The sequence below is a fragment of the Perca flavescens genome, chromosome 9, assembly GCF_004354835.1.
Source record: "Perca flavescens isolate YP-PL-M2 chromosome 9, PFLA_1.0, whole genome shotgun sequence".
NCBI lineage: Eukaryota > Metazoa > Chordata > Actinopteri > Perciformes > Percidae > Perca > Perca flavescens.
This window is the reverse complement of record NC_041339.1, coordinates 19174597-19191464: the sequence shown is the minus strand read 5'-3', so window position 1 is coordinate 19191464 and position 16868 is coordinate 19174597. Positions and strand designations below refer to the sequence as shown.

Below are 16868 nucleotides of genomic sequence, written 5' to 3'. Positions count from 1 at the left end.
TCGGAGAATCGGGCGCAGCGGGTGCGGTATTGCATTCAATCTATCGCACCGTTGTGACGAAAAGAGAGCTGAGCCAGAAGGCAAAGCTCTCGATCTACCGGTCAGTTTTCGTTCCTACCCTCACCTATGGTCATGAAGGCTGGGTCATGACCGAAAGAACGAGATCCAGGGTACAAGCGGCGAAATGGGTTTCCTCAGGAGGGTGGCTGGCGTCTCCCTTAGAGATAGGGTGAGAAGCTCAGTCATCCGTGAGGAGCTCGGAGTAGAGCCGCTGCTCCTTTGCGTCGAAAAGGAGCCAGTTGAGGTGGTTCGGGCATCTGGTAAGGATGCCCCTGGGCGCCTCCCTAGGGAGGTGTTCCAGGCACGTCCCAGCTGGGAGGAGGCCTCGGGAAGACCCAGGACTAGGTGGAGGGATTATATCTCCAACCTGGCCTGGGAACGCCGATCCCCAGTCGGAGCTGGTTAATGTTGCTCGGGAAAGGGAAGTTTGGGGTCCCCTGCTGGAGCTGCTCCCCCCGCGACCCGACACCGGATAAGCGGACGAAGATGGATGGATGGATGGATGGATGGATGGATGGATGTAGTTTACTCATTTTACCTATGTGGTGGTAGTTGGTGTGTGTGTGTGTCAGTTAAAATTATTATTATTTGCATGTGGACCATGTATGGCACTAAATACATTTTTTCAGAAAAGCACAATGATTAAGGGGGGGCCTCACACAAAGAGCAGCCTAGGGGCCCCTGAGCACCTTAATCCGCCCCTGCATCTAATGCTCGACCAAAAAGCCAATAAGCATATTTCCCAAGCATCCCTATTATCATCATGTGTCTTGTTTTATTCAACTAAGACTCAAACTAGAGAATAAGAAGTTTACAATCACATAAAATACAGAAAAGCAGCAAATACAATTTTAGAAGCTGGAACTGGTTTTGCTTAAAAAATTACTTGAACTAAAAATCAATAATCTAAATAGCTGCTGTCGATCAACTTTCAGTTTCAAGTTTCAGCTCCTGTAGGTTTTTTTTTTTTTTTTAATACGTGTATGTGGTAGGGAAAGAGATGTAAGTTGCTTTAGATAAAACTGTCAGATTACAGTTTTTCTCAATTGCTAAAACACTAAACCCTATTGTCTGAACCAAATGCTCAGTTGCCTGAATCCTCTTTTGGCATAACCATAAGCACTTTTCACCTGTTTAGACACAACTTGCCAACACATTTTCATTGTGATGCACCCGTGCTGCATAATGGTGAGCACAGGTGACAAAAGTCAAACACAATTAAAGCACATGTGTCACCACTTGAACACAACAACTCAAAATTGATCACACTTGTGGCTAATGATGTGAGGGAACATATAAGCCAGTTCAGAGCGCGCTGGTTTGTGAGGCCCTACAATGGAAAGAAAGCTGAGAGGAAGTGTTTGTGTGAGATGAGGTCGAGGTGGTCGGCAAAGACAAAGAACAGTACTGTGATTGACCATGTTCTTGCCCATGGTATGAGCATGAGGGAGGCTGGACAAAGGGTACAACCAAACATCAGTAGATTCACTGTGTCCACCATAATCCGAAGATTTAGAGAAGAGAACAGGTAATTACCTTTTTTTTACATTATAGTACAGTATGTAAATGTTGACAGCAATTACTGTATGACGTACTATATACTGTACCACAGTATACTGTAAGTAAATATATGTGTGACGGGGCGCATAGCTGCCGTCACTGTAGCGATGCGCTACCTAGTTTAGCTCACAAAGACGGAGTGCGAATGTTGCCGGTGTATGTTTTGTTAGCATGTTGATATGCTCAGTTTCAAATCATCTGTTAAACTTGCCATTTATCTAATTCCACACAGTAATCCCGTAGCGTTCTTGTGCACAAATTTACAGCTAATACTGCGGTGATTTACAGGCTATAGCTATATCCATCAATACATCATAGTCTGTTTAAAACCATACTGTTTGTCACAAACATCATTTATAATAATCACACTTACAACACTTACATCTTTGTTAACTTACTGTTTATTTAGTTTAAAAGGCAACTGTATAACAGGTAGTCTTTGTGGCTTACCGGCGTCTGCTCTTTTGTTGATAAAGGAAAGTTTGCCACGATCGACGAGTTTAAATGACGTTACTACATCCGGGGTAACAGGAAGTGACTGTAATTTTGAGTAATTATTTATTTTGTCAAAGTATTTTGTGGCTTAATGAAATGTTTTGGTGAGTCATGTATAAATCTTCAGTAAATTTCTAGTCTACTAGATCTATTATTGTTGGCTGTTTGTAGTGGTTTTTTTTTGTTGTTTTTTTTGTCTGTTCGCCTTAGCCACCCCTGTATTTTATTTGTTGTTGGTATGTTCCAATTTCAGGGGTGTGCTACAGGCCTATACAGGCTGTCAGTTTCAGTTGCTCCGGGAGCTAGAAGAGGGTGGACGTAAGTCTGTGTAAGGCTCTAGTGACTAGTTTCCAAGTCAACTTGTATACAGCTGTATCTGTATTTTTGGTACCATTTCATAAGTTTTGACTTTCATGTCAATTTATTTTATTTTTTGTGAAAGTATTTTTATTTTATTTTTTGTTCCTTTAATTTTGGTTTTATTGTTTGTTTTGCCTGTGGGCCTTAATTTGGACAGAAATTAATAAAAGTCCATCACTCCAAACTTCATCTTTGACTACCCTGAGTGTCACTATCTGATCACAATGACTCTCCTACATCTACCTTCAACAATATGTTTCAGTACATCACTGTACCAATGTACTGTAGTATTGTAATGGTGGGTTGGTATAACTGTTTGTAGGCCTAGTATTCCATGTATATTTTTTGTAACTCCATGTTCTCTTTTTGTAGAATTGAAAGACCCTAATTGTTGATATGGTCCGTGAGAACAATGCCATTAAACTGAGTGAAATTCAGCAGAAGATCATTGAGGACCATGTAAATTTTGAGGGTATCAACAGTGTCAGCCTCTCTACTGTTAGAGTCCTCAAGCGCAACAGACTGCGCATGAAACAGCTATACAGAGTGCCCTTTGATCTCAACTCAGACAGAGTCAAAGAGCAAATATTCCAGTATGTACAGGTTGGCATATATCCAGACACATTCAATGTTGATTACTCTAAGTAGTGATTTACTGTAGTGGCCTAAATCACTTTTTCCGTATCGCTTACAAAACTATTTCTACAGAGGGTTTTTCAACTGGATGCAATGGAAAGACCCCATGAATACATCTATATGGATGAAGCTGGGTTAAATCTCACCAAAAGGAGAAGGAGAGGCTGTAATGTGACTGGCCATTGTTGGTGTTCCTGGGCAGCGTGGTGGCAATGTCACATTATGTGCTGCCATCAGCAATCATGCGGTTGTCCACCATCATGCCAACCTGGGGCCCTAAAACACTCACCAGCTCCTCATTTTCCTCAATTACATGCAAGATGCTCTGTTAGGGCAGCAGGATGAGCATCCCATCTATGTTGTTGTTGTTGTTGTTTGGGACAATGTGAGTTTTTACAGAGCCCTCCAGGTTAGAGAGTGGTTCAATATGAACAAAGGTTTTATCAATCTTTGCCTTCCACCATACTCCCCTTTCCTAAACCCCATTGAGGAATTCTTCTCCTCATGGCGGTGGAAGGTATATGAACGCCAACCTTACACCAGGGTAAATCTCCTGCAAGTCATGGGTCTTGCCTGTGGTGACATAGGTGTGGAGGCATGCCAAGCCTGGATACGGCATGCCAGGGTTTTTTTTCCCCCGTTGCCTGGCCAGACAAAATGTGGCCTGTGATGTGGATGAAGTCCTGTGGCCTGACCCAGTACGGAGACATGATGCTTTGGCTGAGTAATGCAATTCTTATTTGTATATTTTTGTCCTTTTATTTTTACATGTACAAAAGTGGCAAACGCCTAAGATTTCTGTTTGTTTTTACAAGTGCTACATGTAAATGCACGAGATTTCTGTTTTGTCTTTTTGTACAAGTGCTAAATGCAGTGTTTTGTTTTGCAACATGCATTTAGCCTACAGTGAACAATAAACATTTATTTCTCCAGCTTCATGTCCTGAGCATTGTTTTCTATTTTTCTACATAGTGTTTAGTGACTGTTCAGTAGTGTTTTTAATTTTGATTGACTCGGGGCACGATTTGACAACATAGTTCAGTTTTGAGCACAGATTGAACGGTTTTGAGGTGAAAGTTTGGTTTTGCAAGAAGAGTCTGAGGTTTTGTGAATATAGCTTGAAAATTGGGTTTTGTGTTCACCGTTTAGAGAAAAGGAGAGCAGCTTTCAAGAAATGTGTCTTAGCAATTGAGAAACTGTAATGTTATGTTGTTATCTCCTTATGATGGGGTTTGTTTGAAGCTTCAGTTACTGTGTGTGTGATGAGTGGCACTGTTACTGACCTCCTCCTCCTGCCCCACAGCTAGGAGAGAGCTGGCCACTTGAACAGGTACACATGTTGGGTCTGGAACAGAAGCCATCGCCACATGAATTCCTGCAAATTGCTGGATAGGAATAGGGAGAGGAGTTGTGTTATGTTCTCCACTCGGCTTTGTGGGATCATATTAAAGAGGATTTAAGGGTAGAGGAACTTACGAACAATACACTGGTTCCCTCCCGGCAGAGTCTTCCAGCCCGGACAGCAGTATGAATGGAAGCGAGAGCCACACACATTAGGCCTGACAGACAAAAAAAAGAACAAACTCACTACTCACCCATACCTCCCAAACATATTTTAGTGAAACCCCTAAACAAATACACAGTTAGATCTAGGATTTTAAAGTAAACAAAACAAACTTTGATACAAAGCCTCCTCGAGTGATGGATGGACATATTTTCAGAGGAGGGGGAGGAAATGCGAGGGACCTACAAGGAGGAGCAGCATTTTGTTTTTATTCAAGGCTGAATTTAAACTTGGAAGGACAGGATGTATAAAGACATCCTATCTGCCAAATTCCATGCCTGGCTGTCCTGTTCCCTCTGGCAAATATCCTGCTGCTCCCCATTGCTGCCTGCCCCTCTCACTCAGTTTGGATTCTTACTGGTGGAGAGAATCCAGTGAACTTTGACCCTGTCTGACAGATGTAAGAGTCATCACAGCTTATGGAGCACTTGATTAGCCTGACAGGTTAGCCACAAATATTTCCTCTGAGGAGATGGCTAAACCACATCTAGAGATGACTGGCCACACACACACACACACACACACACACACACACACACACACAAAAAACATGCAGCAGGACTGAGGTCTGCAGCTGACTTACAAACTAATGCGAAGAACACTTCAGTTTTTATCTTCCGTGAATAATTACACACCTACTTTTAACTCCGTTTATTTAAAAGTCCCAACTTGCATAAATCCCAAAACCAAAATCCAGATATACTATAAGGAAGTGTGCGTGAGTCAGTGTGTGTGCACTCAAGTGAAATACCCCAAGAAGCTGCATAAAGCTGTTTAACAAGCTGAAGGGATTCCAACTATGTGGTGGTACTAATGATATCCTTAGTGACCTTTCAAAGTGTATAATAATGGGTATATGGTCATCTGTGTTGGTGGTTAGTTGTTTTCATTTGCCGATGGCATGACTGAGAATTGAGGGACCACAACTTGGTAAATTGGGATAAAGCCTGATCCAGATGCTCATGGTAAAGTAATTTGCCATAAGAATCACATGTCTTTAGTCTAAACAATTTCTGAACCCAGGGCATAATTTATGACTGTTTAAAGTAACGCTAGATTAGCCAGTGTGTTTTTAAGACGACCAAGGACTAGTAAAGTAAGACAACAACTTATCAAGCCTTTAAAAGGATGCACCAGGGATTTTAGAGTTGAGAGACAGATTTAAAGAAGAAATTCTTTAAGAGATATTCAGACTTTTAGTATGCATCCTATGATGCAACTCAACAGTCTGTTAAATCATCTTTCAAACTTTATTTTCCTGTTTATAACAGGTTATCTGTCATTTGCCTCATTTCCACAGCATAGTGGAAATGAGACTCAACTCACTTTTGGTAGCAGTATCAGTACTTTTCTCTATTTTTTTTCTACAGCAGATAGTAACTCCTCAGTTTAGGCAGGATTATCATCTGATCTCCGTAGCAACATCGTGTAAAACTGCAGTGACATAATCTTCAGCGATACAGCCGCTAGATCCTTTCAACGGCAATGATGTCTGCACTGCCGTAGTTTTGCAGGATGACATTTTTTCCTATCTGAGGTGAGTGAATTAGAAACATTGTGATTGCTATTGATGGTAGCTTGGCTATTTCAAAATGGCGGGTTTGTGCAGGAATTCCTGTTTCGCGTTAGTGACAGTTCTCTCTGACCAATCAGTAATCTGCAGTTTTTTAACTTCACCTTCTTGTATCGCCTTAGCTCGCTTGGAACCTCGACCGAGGTGGTACCAAAACAAGTACTGGGTACTATCCACAACTTTTGCTAATGGAAAACCAAAAAGAGCAAGTCTAGTTGAGTAGAGTAGAGCCGTGCGGTACCATGCTGTGGAAAAGCGGCAAAACATTAGAAGTCACAAGCCTAACTCAAGATAACTCTGGTGACAGTTATTTTTTCAGACTTTGCAAAGCTGAATCCAGAGCCACAGAAGACATTTTACCAGTTTTCACAGGCTGAGTGGAACGCCCCATGACAAGTAAACTGATTTTTATGTATAAATAGCCCACACACTGCAACAGAAATGTACGGTTTTAGTTGTATAATAATAATGACAATAATAATACATTTAATTTATATACTGTATAGCACTTTTCAAAGTACTTAAAGACACTTTACAACAAAACCAGTACATTAAGCACATTAAAAACTAGTGAAGCAATAAAACCGACACATAAGAAACAAGCATTTTAAAAGCAAGTGATACAATAAAACCAACAAATAACAGCAGGTCAAATGTAATAATATTAGAGGGTAAAGGCTGATCCGAAGAGGTAGGTTTGGATATATGATTTGAATGTGTCCAGGTCAGTACAGTCACCAATGTGTATGGGACAGACAAACAGGTGGGCAAGCAGACAAGGGGTATTTACGTAGGTTAGGGTTAATGGTCAGACAAAGATGGAAGATAAACATAAAACAGGATCAGGAAGGGGAGAAAAGATATGAGATGTGGCTTCTTTGGGAGATTCACAGAAACTGAAACGCAAGGTTTTAGAGAGAAAGTGTATAGAGAGTGAAAGGAATGGTGGTTAGGAGAAGGGAAGACAGGACGATGGGAAAAGAACAGGGGATCAGTGGGAGGGAAAGCAAAACAAATTTATGTTGAGAAGAGGAGGAAGCAGGAGGAGGAGTGGGGAGCGGAAAACAGAGATATGGAAACGAAGGAGAGAGCAGCATAAGCAAGAAGAGGCCAGACCCTTGGTAGGGGTTGAATTTCTGGGGCAAACGCACAAACCAAACTGAGCTCCGAAAAAAAAACTTTAGAAATGCATGGAGGGAGACATCGGCATTCCAGCACTTAATGAGCAGAGAACTCAACATCTTCCCTGATCTATTTCTCCACAAAGCGTTGAAGATGTTCCACTGTTACAGACCTAGGGAATGTCAATATATGAAGGATTATAGAGGTTTGACCCTGAGGTGCTCTGGTTTGTTTTTCTTCCTCTCTCTCTTCTTTCCTCCAGGTTAATGCGTGGTCTCCTATCACAGAGAGGAGGCTTTAGTGGATGAACTGAAGTTAAACTGAATGAAAGACAGCCATAAAAAGGGAGGTTAAGCCCCAGGGGTTTTCCTCAATATTGAAATGTCCTACTGTTTTCAGGGCTTAATCTAAAGGAGATTAACTCTTCTGTGGCCATGTCGCCGCCTTTAAAGTGGCCTCCCGGCCCGTGCATCGCTCATTAACTGCCATTAATAGTAATAAAAGGAAAATGGCTGCCACCTCATCCAAGGGGGAATATGAAGAATGAAGGAAAAAAAAGGATACTGTAGTCACTTCAAAGTCAAAGTGGGAGGCAGACTTTCAAAAATGAAGTAGGTATTACAATGTGCATCTCTTGTAAGAAATGCAATCAATTAGTCGATTAATCCATCAATAGAAAATGGATCTACAAGAAACTATTTTAATAATGAATTGTTTCAGTAAGTAAATATGCCAAATATTCAATGATTTCAGCTTTTCAAATGTGAGAATTTGCTGCTGTTCTTTGTCATATAACTTTGTAATGTGAATATCTTTGGGTTTTGGTGAGATAAAATGGAAAATTAAAATAGGCATTTTTCACAAATTTCTGTCATTTGATAGACTTAGCAATTAATGAAGTGATTGTGAAAATAAACTGCATCAATTATGAAAATAATAGTTAATTGGAAAGAATAGAGTTTTTGTGGTGTCTTTGTTGTTGCTTTTGCAAAGACAGCAAAATCAAAAAAGTCATGCAGTTGTAGCCTGAGTGTCCTCTTGCCATGCAGGAATCCACAGCAGTCAAAGGTCAAGGCAGTTCAGAGCAGCCGGCCTCCACTGATCTACAAGGAAGGGTAGCACGGTGCAGGCATGGAAAATTACTACAGACGGTCTGTTTCCATAAAGACACAGACCAGAAGTTCACAGTTGCTCAGGCTCCAGGTCCATGTGTGTGTCAGCGTACTGGCCATAGGTCAAAGGTCATCTGCCTGGTATTTTACAAAATAAACTAACGTTAATAAACTAATATCCTATACCGTGAAATTTAATATAAACACCATAATAGACCTCCTTTCTCTGCACCCTCTGCACCGCTAAACAATTAGCCCCCTAGCAAGCACGCTGGCCAGCCTCATTACATAAGTCAAATGTAACAACTTCATGTTTCATTCACACACTCTTGAGTGTAATATGTCAGTATGAAATATAGTGAAGTAAACATGAATGAAGGAAAATGTGAGTAGATCAAAACTGTACTTTCATTTTAGTACTCCAGTAAATGTATTGCGAGAGCGAAAAGATTGATAGATGGATAATCTTGGCAGTATTCTCTTGCAAAAATAATTTAAATTGAATTCAACTGAGAAACACAGATAAATAGGGAATAAGTGAGAGATTGTTTGCAGTGTAACAGACATGGACAGATACAAAACTTACAGTAAATCACTATGGTGGTGTGTGTTGTGATGACATTCCTGGCTGACAGACAACAGGAGATACAGTTGTATAGCATAACTTTAACTGTGGTTAACCACACAAACCCCAGACAGGATTCACGTTTGTTTTAACGACATGATGTTTAGCAGAAGTAATTGTAATGAAATACAGCGATGTACACAAATAAGCTCATGCAATGCCTTTATGTGCGCGATTGCAAAATGTTTTATGGTGTGTATGTCAGTGTGGAAAGAGACGTCAAATGTGGGAAGTAAACTGATGGCTAAATCTTCTCATACAGTCTGACATTAAACCACTTTATTAACAGACCACATGCCAATCAGCTGTCCTAGATAATCCTGTCATTACAGCTTGGTTTTAGCCTGCACACACAGTAAGCATAAAATGCAGACACATAAAAACCTAAAATGGAACCTAATGCACAAAAAAACAGAAAAAGAAACAATTGTTCACTCATTCCAATGTAAATTCTTCTTAAGCTTTTTTTGTGGGTGTTTTTTCACCTTCCTCTATCCTCAAAACACTCAGATACTGCAGGTCTGCGATAAAGAGGTTTGTCCTGTGGCATTCATTCTGTTTCAAATTAGGCATACGCCATGGCAGACTTTAAATAGAGGACCCCATCCAAGCCATCGGGGTGGTATTGACATTACCCTGGAAGGGAATTGAGTGGCTGAAAGCTATTCTCTGCTTTGGGGCTGACTGTCTGCCAAGTTAGCCAGCATCCAAGGCGTCTTTCCTCAGCAGAGCTTGGTAAAGCTGGGCCAAGCTGGGCTAAGTTAAAAAGGTGGGTGGCTGGATTCTTTAACTCTAGCATACAACAGATCTTATTAAACAATAAATATTCAACTATTTTAGTTGGTAGGGCATTTGACAGAAAGAGAGAAAAATAAAAAAGCAATATCAGTCTCTGCCTCACACCTTCCTTCTCTCATTCTACCAACCAGACGGTCAATTACCCATCGAGTAACACTGGCCAGCCAGCCAGCCAACCTAAGGTCTGATCAGTTTGCTCTTGAGTGGACCGATGCCAGGCAGCAGTGCGGTGGGAGCCAATAAATCAGAGTCAGTCAGCATCAGACCCAGCGCTACCAGAGACAGACCAGGGGATATGGAGTTCTAGCCAGCAAATAAACACTACACCCCAGCCCAAGGCCAGCGTAATGACCATCATTAACCTAACCTCCCTCCATCTCCCACACAGAGAATCTGTAAAGCCTATACTAAGTTACTGACAGTCCACTGTGATTTCTGCAATGCTTAGATGAAAGCATTTCAGTAAGACACAAACCTGGGTTTGCATGGATTACAGTTTTTCTGGGGTCAATGTTGTTGTAAAATTCACTTTCACTACACAAAGCCAAAACACGTACTACTCACTCATCGTTTGATTTCTTCACCCTAGGGCTTCTGTCCAGAGATGAAACATTCTCATGTGTAGATGACTAATTTTCCACGATTCCAGATTAACTGTGATCTTTTTCAGCCGACACTTAAACAGTAACTGAAAATAAAGTCAACACATTAGACCTATTTGCTTTGGCCAGCCTGCGGCAGCACATGGGAGGTGCTTTTAAATTTTGGAATAATTCAAGTGCCAGTTACCAGGCAACACCTAGAATCCAATGAAAATAATTAAAAAGATCTCAAACATTTTGTCAAATAACTTTAGTTTGTGGTACTCATACAGAGCTTTTTAGCCTTAATATGCCCTAAATTTCAGAGATGCTGTGTAATCTCATCACCTATTTACTTCGGTACACAAAGCTATCACTACATTACGTTCCTAACATAGCAGTGTTTCCAAGACTTAACAATGTAATGGAAAAAGTCTGCAGTTTTTGTAACATGTTCTCATGAAAATGCTAAAGGACTTCGCTCGCTCAAAGTTTGGCACAAACGGCTCCTTTGAAATATGTCTAAATGCAGAGGGACGGTTTTCTTTATTTAACATGGAAAAATGCCTTACATTTAAACCGAAATGAGTGTCAAGGCAATCAAATCTATTTCTATTACGCAGTGGGGAACATCACTGAATATGTTTTTAGAGAAAACACCAGTTCTAGGACTCTGTGAGCTTAACCCTGCACTATTAATAAGCAACAACTGAATACTCTTCACTGAGTTTAGTTATGTCTCTCCATCTCTCTTGTTATCGCTACACATTTCTTCTTCATCTCATCTCTTATTTACTCATGTGTTCTATTTCTTTCATACTTTTCCTGCCCTCTGTTATTCTCTCTGCTGCTTTGTCACCTACAGCAGTGAAACAAATGCCCCTTTTCATACCCCCCTTGGGTGATACGAATACCTCATTTCCTGTGGCTTGGCACCGGGGGAACCATAAGCTAGGACAGATGGAAGTCTGATTGGAATAACTGATGCAGACACTGGAAACGGGGCCCAACAAAACATCCTTTGTTTTTCAAGAAGTGGCGAAATATACAGTGAAAACTCTTTGCTGCACTGACATACATCCCACACCCAGATTCATGGTTTAGGTAACAAAGTCAAAGAGTTGAACTACAGGAGAGAGAAGGGACAGGGGGGTAAGAGGTGATCCCTGTAGTTAATTTCACTGGATACTCCTCACATACAGACACTCAAATGAACAACACATTTAAAAACATACACATGTATGTTCATGTCTACCCACACTCACACACTATTTTCCTGCCTCCACTCAAAACACCGGGGCCTGCAATCTCCGCCCTAAACTACTTTCTCCAGCTTAACTAATACACTAATACAGTGGAATTTGGGTCATGCTTTTCACTCATCATCCCCTCATGAGATGTATAGAAAGCGGCTTTTTCCTTCCTTTCCCATGAAAATGTCAATTTGCTGTAAATACACTGGGAGATTTCGGTGTGGTAAGCAGCCTGTTAAGGTCGAACATTTGCTGTTTTTGAGAAAACAATATGGTAGTATTCAGCAGGATAATTTGGTATAAGGCGAGCTTGGCCCCAGCTGTTGAAAGAGAGCTGCCAGGAAAGCAGAAAGGGGAAAGACATTTATATGTTAAAGTTTCTCCAGATACATCTACAAAAGCTCTGAGTCTGAGTATACAAAACCAAACTTAATGCACTTTTCTACTTTTCAGCATTCTTGTTATGAAAGCTTCTACAGTAGAATATGAATAAAATCGATACCAAAATGTATTATGCATTGCTGCTCATTTGGGATTTGCCAAAGTCACTGACCCTCTCAGTGTTTCCTGGCCACGGCGTCGAACCCGCTGCACCTCTTTCTGGTCCACAGTGCCAGTGAAGCGACTGGCTTGGTATGGTCCATTCCCGGTTTCACCGCTAGCCACATGGAACGCTGTAAGACACATTGCCGCCCATCCCAGCAGCACCTGGGCCAGCTTCCCTGATCCCATTGGTCGGTCTGGCTATCCCTCCAATCGTATCTCTGTGTTACCGCTTACTCTCTCTGACTCTCTGTTCACTGTATGGACCCAGGCTGAGCAGAGGGATGTAATCCTGGATCCAGATCAAAAGTGTTGTGCACTCCAGAGTAGGGGCTAGACAGAGGAAGAAATAAGATGAAAGCTAAGAAACACTAAGAAATACTTATCAAGCTTACACTGACGGTGAAAGTGGTTCAGCTCATTTGGTTCCCAACCTTTTTTTTTGTCTGACGTACCCCCACAGCCTTGTCAGATGAGCTCATATACTCCTTCATCAGCACCATGTTTCAAATGTGTTCATCTAATCCATCTAAAACGGAGTCTCTGTATGTATCTTTCTCACACCGCGTACTGAGAGGGAACCCTTATTATACATATATATTATTTATTATTATTATTATATACAGCTCGCTTTCTATCACTCGCAACAGTACAGTACATTCAAGAATAGATGAAGAAAGAGATACAGGAGATATTACATTGTAGCAAACTCAAACATTTTCAGCATTAGAGGTGTAACTTTGGAATGAATGCTTCTGTTCCAGGGAATAGCCTGGTCCCAAATAGCTAGCTGTTAGCAAATGAAGCGTATACTCTAGCCTTCCTAGCGGACGCAACTTTGTCATGGCAGGTGTATTGCTTAGTGTCGAGTGTGATATTGTTTGGATGAGCAGTTTTCGAAACAGCTGCAAGCAGCCGGAGGCCAAGCAATCAGCAGGCATGTTTTGAACAGGCACTGCACTAGTTTGACTAAAATATTAACTGGATGTTATTTAGCACAGTAATGATGTAAAAGTTTTTTTAAAACATTTCATACAGTTGAATCATCAGGTTGTTTTGGTCTGCATTTGTGAGTTAGCCTACTAATTGGATTTGTAGAGGCTAGACATTTCATCCATTTATCTTTTACTTTTAGCCAAGGCCTGGCTAGCTAACTTCAGCTGTTTATTCATGACTTTAAGCTAACTGTTTCAGCTGTTTATTCATTACTATTAGCTAATTGTTTCAGCTGTTTATCCGTTACCTTTAGCAAAGGCCTGGCTAGCTAACTTCAGCTGTTTATTCATTACTTTTAGCTAGCTATTTCAACTTCTCTGCTAACTTGGTAACTCGTTTCCATGGACTCTCAATTTGCTACACGTCATTTTATTGTGTTACAACTGACTCAAGTTGATCGGCAGCTTACTGGTTATTGTAACAAAACTAGTTAATTAGTTGTGCTTTCCACATACATCCTGAACAACGCCCTTGGGTACAAGTATCCCTAGTTAGGAATCATTGATCTAACTAACAGACCAAAACAATTGTACCCTTGTAAAACAGTTAAAATCATTCTCATACATTTTCCCTAAAAATGTGTGAACAACAAGACACCGTACAATCCTCTTGTGAAATGGTTTGCAATGGAATTATTCACTGATTTGATTTTTTTGTTTGTGACATGCTTGGTGGTTATATTGAGAAAAGAGAAAACATATGAGTTGGGGGGTGAATAAAGAAGAGCATGCAAGGAAATAGAAGAGACACTTAAATCCTGACTTCCAGCAATCTGTTTTCACTATAATGCACTTCAAAGCACTCTCATAAGTGGTTTATCACTCCACAGACACCAAATACTGTATGTAGTGACTACACACTACAGAGAGAGAAGTCATAAACTGATTAGAGAGACATGCACAGTGTGTTGAATATTAAATGTTTATAGTCAGTTAAAGGGATGTTAATACGGATTATAATAAAACCAAAGAAGTTGTTATAAATTGAATACTCTCTGAATAGTGAGATTGTATTGCCCCCTTTAGGCCTCTGAAAAACTTTTGACATAGATAAAAAAGTGGAACATCACTCCACTATTTTGGATTTGCTTACCCTATGCATAGCTTATATAGTCTTACAACCCAGTCATAACTTAATTACATTAAACTGAAAAACATCCAGAGCCAGGCTGATTTGGACAGCCCTGAGGTTTATTTTCTCTTCTCCACCTCATGGACCACAGGTTTAAGAGCCAACTGTGGGCCCCTGGTGATATATGACCGCAGCAGACACAGCCACATTATATTTATTGGCTGGACAAAGAAAAGAAAATATATATGGCCCTGCATCCCACTGACCCACTGATTAATTGTAAAAGAAGATGAGAGATAGATGAGCAGTGAACTCACATAAGCATGCAGAGAAAAAGAAGACATAGACAGGAAGACATAGAAATTAAGAGATACTAATGTTAACATAATTGCATGTCATTATATTTCATTTTTATTTTTTAGGGGCAGAAACAAATAAAAGTATGCTACTTAAATGTGTATAGACTATAATACTTTGTGGTATTGCATTAGCCTAACTGCAGTGGTAAACTCTTAGAAGGGCGTATTAAGCTTCTTATGGCCCGAGTTATTAACAAACAAAAGAATTTTCCACTCAAAAACGACATACAAAAAAAGTTTCAGTTGCTTGCAGTAAGAGACGTGAATGGAGGCGGGATCAATGCCGAACAAAAGAAATGCCTGATCAATTACCGAGTGGGATCTCTGCTGAGCACTTCTCCAACCCTGCTGTCAGAATAACGCAGGTAAAGCAGTCTGCATTATCAATTAATCAATTAGCATTGGTGCGCAACATGTCATCTGACATTTATTTGAATCGCAGAGTGATTTGAGAAGCAAAATCACAGCATAACTTTACATTCCTAAGGGAATATTAAGAAATGCAAAACCAGTTACCGTTAAATAGGCTATGTTTACTAATTCACTATTGAGAAGCGCATTTAAAGTCCATAAAGTAGCCTATAGACCTACAAAAAATGTCAGGTTCCATCACTAGTCTTGCGAAGTAGCTATAGGCTAAAACAGCCATCGGCGCAGTTGCAAGTTGACAGAAAGACAAATCTGGTTATTGCAGCACTGAAACGAGCTCTGCAGGTCACCGCAACTTTATGAATGGAGAAAAACACAACATCAGCTCCTACTCGCTGAAACACATATTTTATTCCACTTTACCTGCCAGGAAAGTCTATCCCAAAGTATGAAAACTCCAACAAGGCGAGCAATGAAACTATAAAACGTGACTAGCCTGTCGTTTTTTTTTTTTCATGCAGTTTCGCAAAAAGCCGGTAAAAAAAAGTGCAACTTCACCCGCTTAGAAACAAACGTTAAACTTTGTATCAACTTTCTGCATCTAAATCTTATCATTTGAGCCCCATCTATCTAACAGGCATGCACAAAGAGATAATCCCCGTGAAACAACGGGCTTCTGAAACAATAGTCACAATCAAAGCTATTGATAACTTCATTGAACTGCAGGACAACAGATCAGTAATGCGCACAATACCTTGCAACAATTGGAGTGCCTTGGCGTCGAGGAGCCCAGAGTCGGAATTTGAGACAGGATATGTGCCCCACAATGGAATATTGAACTATAGCCTTGTGAGAAAAAGAGAACAGTTAGGGAAATGCCCTGTTTGAGAGAGGGGAGGGGACACAAGAGTGAGGCAGAGACAGAGGGAGAGAGGGGGTAGTAACGGACTGCAGGACAAACCCACATTCCTCAAGACTCCTAGAGTTGTTATAACAGGGGCCAAGCGGCTAAACCTTCACATTGTGGCTAACAGGGCTTCACTATCATCACTCTGAAAAACAAAAAAAACACTCCTTCAGGCTACCTCAATGATGAGATAAGAGTCTCACCAGAGTAGAGGTCTTTGATGATTGCTGAGCAGCATTTGCAATAACATCAGGCTGGGGAAAATGAGCTAATAATGACAAATCAATAGGATGACTAACATTATCCATTGAATGGTTGAGAGCTCATAATGGGTTGTGAATAAAACTATTAGTAGACTGTGCTTAGTTGTCATATTTTATGGTCATTTAGCAGAAATAAATGTGAAGTCTAATTTAGCTCGACACACTTCTCTCGCAGTCCATGTATAAATGAAGTCAACAGCAAAGCATAAACAGCATGTTACTCTGTCACAGTGTGTCAAATTTACACTTGCTATTCAAATAGTCCTGCTATTTACTGGTGCTTGTGATTGACACATCCTTGTGCTTTGTTGCCACAAGTACTGCTGATAGGAAGTTCACATAGAGAGAGTGACCACCTGGGTGGTATATTGGTGAGGACAGCTGAGCACATCTCAAATGTTTCTGCCCGCTGATTTCACCACTCTTAATGTGGCTCAAGGAAGGAGACTCTTTAAGCTTGAATAAAGTGAGACAGCAAAGGTTGAGTAAAGGTGCATGTGCATTGTTACAGTTACAGATAATGCAATTTAATGCATCAATCGGAGACCATAGGTACTCAAACATACTTTAATTTCATCTGAAAATAGTTTTAATCTGACCTTAACCATCATCAAACTGTTA

At 40.6% G+C, this 16868-nt stretch overlaps 1 protein-coding gene across 2 annotated transcripts in view; it reads right to left on the bottom strand.

The window, feature by feature from the left end:
- fbn3 (fibrillin 3) overlaps window positions 1–15969 on the bottom strand; it is a 76600-nt gene extending 60631 nt beyond the window's left edge. The window contains exons 1-4 of one of the 2 annotated variants that reach the window (XM_028586802.1): window positions 15832–15969; window positions 12293–12615; window positions 4588–4670; window positions 4395–4496 (exon numbers count right to left, since the gene is read on the bottom strand). In XM_028586802.1, coding sequence (XP_028442603.1) covers window positions 4395–4496; window positions 4588–4670; window positions 12293–12471 — 364 coding nt within the window. In that variant the 5' untranslated portion in view covers window positions 12472–12615; window positions 15832–15969. Of the gene's footprint in view, window positions 1–4394; window positions 4497–4587; window positions 4671–12292; window positions 12616–15500; window positions 15556–15831 lie in introns of those variants that run through there. The other variant, XM_028586803.1, reaches the window with a different exon arrangement.
- Between the last annotated feature and the right edge of the window lie 899 nt (window positions 15970–16868).